The sequence below is a fragment of the Otolemur garnettii genome, unplaced genomic scaffold (assembly GCF_000181295.1).
Source record: "Otolemur garnettii isolate 467f Iridium unplaced genomic scaffold, OtoGar3 scaffold00037, whole genome shotgun sequence".
NCBI lineage: Eukaryota > Metazoa > Chordata > Mammalia > Primates > Galagidae > Otolemur > Otolemur garnettii.
The window spans coordinates 7,379,560-7,386,706 of NW_003852432.1; the positions used below are offsets into that span (position 1 = coordinate 7,379,560).

Genomic DNA, 7,147 nt, shown 5'->3' on the forward strand with positions numbered 1-7,147 from the left:
CCCTTCCCCAAAAGGTGGAAGCTGATACCATCCGTGAGTCCTTTGATATACTGACCTGAAGCACTACAGGGTATGTGAAACTGCCATAACCAATGTCAAAAGTTAAAAGCTGAAAACACGATCTGCATCTAAAACAAAACCACAAAGTAACACAAAACTATATTCTCTTTACTACTTTGACTCCATTAGTTGGTGTCATATTAATAATTACTACGGTTAAATTTCAATATCTCTACGAATTAAAAACAGCAGTGGCTTAGATAACCTAAAATAGCTTGGAATTAATTCCTGAATTTAGATCCTGCTTTATTATTCCTTACAGAAAATAAAATTACCTAGGAAGCCAGACACATTAAACCAGACAACAAAGTTATTTATAAAAACTTCAACATGAAAAAGAAAACTCTCCGCGTCCTGCGTGCTAGTCACTTACTAACCTAACAGGCATACTAAGTTCAAGTTGAAGTGCCCCCTCTGTTTTTGCCCACTACATTCAATGTTTCCTTAGAACAAAGTCAGGACATTATAATCAAGCAAACTAAGATATGGGGGTAGGAGTTATGGAATTTTCTTAATAAAGATCTTTGTTTCTCTCTCTGCATATCCAATCAGTGATATGATTTTTGAAATCATAAGATATTTGAAAATAATATTTTTTATTCATAAATTTGTTAGGTAAAATTACATAGTATCAGGACTAAGCATAGATGATAGAAGTAACTGAGTTTCAACAAAAACCACAACTTAAACATTAACTTTAAACACTTAACACTTTATTTCTTGTCACTGTTGAGATACTATCATATTTGTAACCTGTTCTAAAATTCGGGGATTTATAAATTAGGTCATGTGTCACCTTTGTCTACTGAAATAAAATTTTCCAAGTATCACCTACTTGTGATAATTAAAATATATTTTCACCAACAACTTTAGAAGACAGGTTTTTCTCTTTAATTAAAATCTGTTTTTACCTCCTGTAGATCACCTTTGTCTACTGACATAAAATTTTCCAAGCATCACCTACTTGTGATGATTAAAATATATTTTCACCAACAACTTTTAGAAGACAGGTTTTTCTCTTTAATTAAAATTTGTTTTTACCTATTGATGGTCTTTGGTCCCAGGGTAGATGTTTCACTGAATACTTCTGCTGCTAGCAGGAGTTTGCTAATTGCTTCCTTCATATTATCAAAAGCCTGAAGAGATGAGCTGGCCCTCAGGAATGTCTCAAAAAATGTTTGCAGCTATGAACAAAAAAAAAAAAAAAAAAAAAAAGGATTCATAGGTTGAAACAACAGTTTCCATTCGTTTTCTCTATCATTTCCAAGATGACCACTGGAAAGACTCCTCCAGGTTATCCTTCCCGGTCACCCTCAAAACACCTCCTTCCACAGGAAAGATCAATGATTTCAGGATATGTACGCCAAGAGGAGTTTGAATATTTTGTAATTTAAATTAATTTAGTGCTACCTCCACTTTGTTTTGCTAGTTTCATATCACCCTGGAATGTGCCGTGGAACTATATAACAAGGCTTGTGATCAGAACTCTCAAGTTGAATTTGTGGCTCTGCTAACTGGTCAAACTTGGACTTGCCTCACTCCTATAAATCTTCGTATCCTTCTCTTTAAATTGCGTTAATGCCTTCCAATACGAAAGTTTCAAAAGCCAGATTAGAAAGCCACTGTAAAGCATGAAACTCAAATGTTGGTTTTTTATTACCGATTTTCTGCACACATTAAAACAAAAACCAAGTGTATGGAAGTTGTTTCTTTGTCTTGTTATTCTAAGGAAAATCTAGCTGACAGCTAACTTTTAATGTCAAGTTTCACGTGGATAGAGAGGATGGGGCGGTATTACAAAAGGGAGCAGGAAGCTCAGGTGTCTTCTCAGAAACGCTATAGTTAGTGTCGCAAATAGCTATTTTTCATTTGCTTAAACATTCAAACAAGAACACAATAAAACTATTTCTTGAGAATGCTTAGCATTAAAATTCAAGTCAATATTTTTTTAAAGTATAAAACAAATCTCATATTGATCTCTAGACTTTGTATAGACATAGTCTTTCAAAGCTAAAACAAAAAATGTTTTTGAGAAAACATGCACCAGGTATGCCATTAATCTTTTTGGGAAAACGGACTGGACTGCATAAGAGTGCAAAGTGAAAAATGTTAGTTGTTACGATAATGTAGGACAAATACTGGCACAAGTCACTTGAGGAAAATTATAAGTAAATCTTTTAAATGCACAGGCAAAATTCCCCCAAGATAAACAAATACTGCCATCATAAACTTTTACCAGCTGAAAACTAGAAACCTAATGAGATTACATATTAAGACCTTAAGATCACACCATTTACACGAGGCAACTGGGATGTTTTTCTATTTTCCTAAGAAAAATAAATGTAATAATTATGATTAAAAGAAAACAAGCTAAAGCTAGCACTAAAATGTTAATACCTTTGAGTCAAAATAGAGTAACATTATGTTTTTCCAAATAAAAGTAACTCACCGTATTTCACTTAGTTCACTGTACTATGCAGAAATGATCATTCGTGATATTATTGATTTTCCCATTTCAATGTTACCTGAGTATCACAGAGGTTAACTTTAGTAGCCTATGAAAATCAGAGATGTCTGAGCAGCATATAAGATAGATAAGATTGATTACCAGATTATATCCTTCAGGGGGAAGCATAATTAGTAAATTAATCTTAGACATTTATTCTTCTACTGTGGAAATGATCATTATTTTTTCATTCTGACTTCAGTGGTGAGCACTGAGTATAGAGTGTCATTCAATTCCATCGTTTAGTGAGAATTCTAACATGCGGGAAGTCCTGTGCTCTGTGCTTTGGGCGACGAGGTCCATAGCACAGTGGAAGGAGTGTGCGTTCTCCCATTTAATCCTCGTAAAACCTCCATGAAGTCAGAGGATATACGCAGGGCACACCACGGCTCAGCACATCAGCATTCAGCATGTCAGTTCCTTTTATTTTTTTATTAAAACAAGACAAGTCCTCGAAACATAAACTGCTCTAAAAAAATGAGTCTTAAAAAAAATTCAAAACATGCAAGTCTGCCCTCATGCAAAGGAGATTTCAATTAAAGTGGTTGTCCAATCCAGACTCTGAGTGAAGTGCATATTTGTGACACTGACCAGGAAAGAATATTTTAAAAGTGTACAGAGTGGTCATGAAGTTCACGCCCAAGTTTAAGTTGTACACTATTTGAAATTACACACGACCTTTTTGGCCACCCTGCATTAGAAGCTTTCAACAGAATTATTTTTAAAAGAGAATAAAGAAATGGAAAGGTTGAATGGGCCTCTCCAGAGCTGTATCTGCTAAGAAAAATTTAAAAAGCAGAACTGAAGGATTCAAATAACTGTCTTTTCACTCATTTTCTTAAGAACTGAAACTGCTGAAAGAAGGTTCAGCCTGAACCCAACGATCATGAAAACAAGAGAATTAGAATGTATGTGTGTACATAGAACTGCCTTTATAGCCAGAAATGTGAAGAAGAGAGAGAAAACGCACTCGAAAAAACAACGCAAAAAGGTTATTTCTCTTATTTTTGTATAAACGAGCTCTGTTGCCAGTTTTTGTCTATGTGTGCATTCCCTTCTCTCTCACCACCTGAGTTTCGATTTATTTCAACCCTTCAATTCAAAGGAAGTTCCAAATGAGTGTGATTCTTTCTATTTGATTTACTTAGTACATTGGCAAGCAAACTGCATGTGCCAGAAATGAAAGCCAAGTCGTGCACGTATTTTTAAAAATATCACCAATTTTCAATGTTTCCCAAAGAGGGCAGAGCACGTCTATCAGTTCTTGTAAGCGAGTGCGTCTAACTAACTCCCTTAGACTTAGTAGAAGACTTTTTTGCGTGTCTGCTTATGTTGCAATGTATCCCTCTAATTGTATTTCCTTGGTCAAATTACTGGAGCTCTGTGTGTCTCAGTGTGCTCAGACAGAGAAGGACAGAACTGTGCTTGACATTCTCATCAGACAATGTCAAATCTGAAACTATCTGACATTAATTCCACTCAAATGCCACCAGAACCTGAAAAATTTTGCCCAGGAGCTTTCTTAACTCAAGCACAAATACCTAAAGGAGAAACCTCACCTTTGCTGCTAATTTAAAACAATCAAGCCCTAAATTCAAATATCAAGGAAACTTCTGCCTCTCCACACCAGCACTTCTAATCAACATTTTTGAGTTAAATAAATATGAGAATATAAATTACCAAGGAAATTAATGCCCTGGCAGTGAGATAAAAATGAGTGAAAGAACACCTTAAAATTTTTAACATGACATGAAACTATTTTATGAACTATAAATTTTCCTCCTTTGGTATAAAAATGAAATACAAATTTAGTGCAAAGTAAATTACACAGAATATGACATTGTAAGATCATGGTCGTAAAACCAGGCAGCTAAAGCATCACCGTTTGTTTGTCCCTCTGAAAAATGCAAGCAACCAGCAGTAAGGTACTTAACATTTTTACAACACTGATCCATTCAAGCAACTTCTTGAGATACCAATGGGTGGAACAAAATTCTCAATTAAAAAAGGAAGGTTGAGGTGAGCTGAAGATGAATTTAAAACTATCTATAGAAAAAGTCCGGTTTTTTATGTTAACCAGTTTGATGAGAGTATTTCAAAATGTGTATGAAAACAGCACACTGTACCCCATGATTGCATTAATGTACACAGTTATGCTATAAGAAATAAAAAAGAAAAAAAAGAAAAAGTTCGGTTTCATTTTTGATATCTTAAAATACTTCCAAGGTGCCCTTATTATCCACCTCATTTCTCCTCCTGGTAGAACCTAACAGCTCCTCCGTGCTATGTTCTGGGTTCCACCTCATTATTTTTCTCTAGCCTCCCTTAAGACCTTGGGCAAATTGCCTCTCAATGTCAATACGTGGCCTTCCTTCTGCTGAACTTGTTGATTTTCTTGGGGATTCTTCCTGCTACATTGTGAGATTTTTAAGGTCAGGAATTGTCCCTTTTTATCTTTGGTTTTCCAGGGCCTAAGGCAGAGTGGGCATTCAGTAAATGCTGTGGAGTGAAAAAGCCTAACTATCGCGGCACAGAAACCACGGAGACCTTGATAAGAGAAATAGTTTCCTGTAGCTGCTGGATAATGTCACTTTCCTCCTTACGCTAGCATGTTTATCTCTTGCTTCCATCCTTGAGAGAGGGAGAATACACACTTTCTCTGGTGACTTGTAATAAAACATTTGAAAAATAGAAGATTACAGCTGTTTGAGAGAATTTTTGAGATTAGAAAATTCTGAGATAAGACAAGGTAAGAGTTAGAACAAAGGATAAAAGATTAGTCAATATTAATGTTTTTTTTTTTTTTAAGTTCATTCACTGGGAAACTACAGCAGGAGCCTACACTTCAATATTTTGAACTTTAGATAGTGTTTAATAGTATTGTGCTTTATCGAAGTTCACCAAGATTTCTCTCAAGGTTACCATGCGAGAGATTTTTACTCTGCCTAATTAAAAAAGAATATTGGTATTTAAAGTCATTTTCCACCAACAATCAAATAAAAAGATGCTCAATATCACTAATTATTTGGGGAAGGAAGTTAAAACGATGGTGAAATATCACCTCAACCCTCTTAGTGTAGTTAACAAAACCAAAACAGAGAATAACAGGTGTTGACAAGGATATGAATAGATTGGAATCCTCGTGTTCTATTGGTGGGAAAGTAAAATGGGGTAGCCCCTTGGAAAACAGTGCAGTGGTTCCTCAAAAAAATTAAAACTGGAATTAGCCTATGACCCAGCAATTCCACCGTCTGGGTCTACAGGAGAAAGAGTTGGAAGCAGGGTGTCAAAGGGATATTTGCACTTTCAGGTTCCTAAGAGCATTATTTACAACAGCTAAGAGGTGAAAGCAAGTGGACATCAAGGATGAAGGGATAAACAAAACATGGCACATGTAAATAACGATTAGCATCTAGCCTTAAAGGGCAGGAAATGCTGACTCCTGACACGGTTGAATCGCGAGGACATTGTGCTGTGTATATTAATCCCGTAAGAAACACGCGGTGTGATTCCCTTCCCTGCGGTGGTGTCTAGAGCAGTCAAATGCACAGAAAGAGAAAGTGGAAAGGTGTTTGTCAGGGGTTGGGGGAGGAGAAATGGGCAGTTTTGTTTAATGGGTATATAATTTCAGTTGTGCAAAAAGTTCTGGAGATCAGTTGCACCACAGTGTGAAGATTCTTAATGCTACTAAACTAGACACTTCACATGGCAGAGTTTATGTTGTGTGTCCATTACCACCAGTAAAAACTTTAAAGAATGATTTTGCAGTTTTCATAACCTCATTTCCTCCAACAACATCACCAAAGACCCAAAGAGCATTCATGTTAATGTTTACTGGTTTAGTTTCTATTTTAAAAAATTTTAATAGATTTAGTGGGTTGAATTCCTTTCTGTGTGTGTACTTTACAGTGTGGAAGTCAGGGCTTCGCCAGTCCTTCACGTCACACCCCACAGGTAATTTTTCATCCCTCACCCCATCTCACCCTTCTTCCTTTTGAGTCTCCAGTGTCCATTGTACCACTCTGGGTGACCTTGTGTAGCGCTGAGGAGCACTTTCTTCATGCTTAGAAATTTTGCAAAACAAAACAAAAAGTAACTCCTCCCTTACTCCATTTCTCAGCTTCTGCAAATAATGAAAATATTCTCTATTTATTTCCATATCATCTCCTCTGAGTCTCTGTTTTATCCTTGAATGCTCTTTTGTCCTTGACCTTATTTGTTTATGTTGTAAAATATCACACAACAAGCTTGAATGCTGACAAGAATGATTCTGAAGAGAGGGCAAGTTCATAATGAAACTCAGAGTCTAGTCTGATCATTGCAGAGTCTAGTCAATGTTGTAAAGCGTGTGTCACATCAGAGCTCAGAGTCGACTTATCCCTTATGCCCTTGAGAGCTAAGGGCATTCAATTAAATAAATAAAATCCAAGATTCTGTGTTCTTTATCCAAATTAAATAGTATGCATTTAAATTTACCTAATTTTAATATTGCTAGATTTGTTCTTGATTGGTATTATTTTGCCTTTTTCAGAGTTAATAGGGGCCTCTCTGACTTTGACCAAACCAATGTAGCTCCTAGCC

The 7,147-nt window shown here is 36.0% G+C and overlaps 1 protein-coding gene across 1 annotated transcript in view; it reads right to left on the minus strand.

Annotated features, from left to right (window-relative positions):
• CPED1 (cadherin like and PC-esterase domain containing 1) overlaps nucleotides 1-7,147 on the minus strand; it is a 276,366-nt gene that overhangs the window by 144,225 nt on the left and 124,994 nt on the right. The window contains exons 7-8 of the mRNA XM_023513225.1: nucleotides 1,102-1,244; nucleotides 56-128 (exon numbers count right to left, since the gene is read on the minus strand). Of these exons, the coding sequence (XP_023368993.1) occupies nucleotides 56-128; nucleotides 1,102-1,244 (216 nt within the window). The remainder of the gene's footprint in view (nucleotides 1-55; nucleotides 129-1,101; nucleotides 1,245-7,147) is intronic.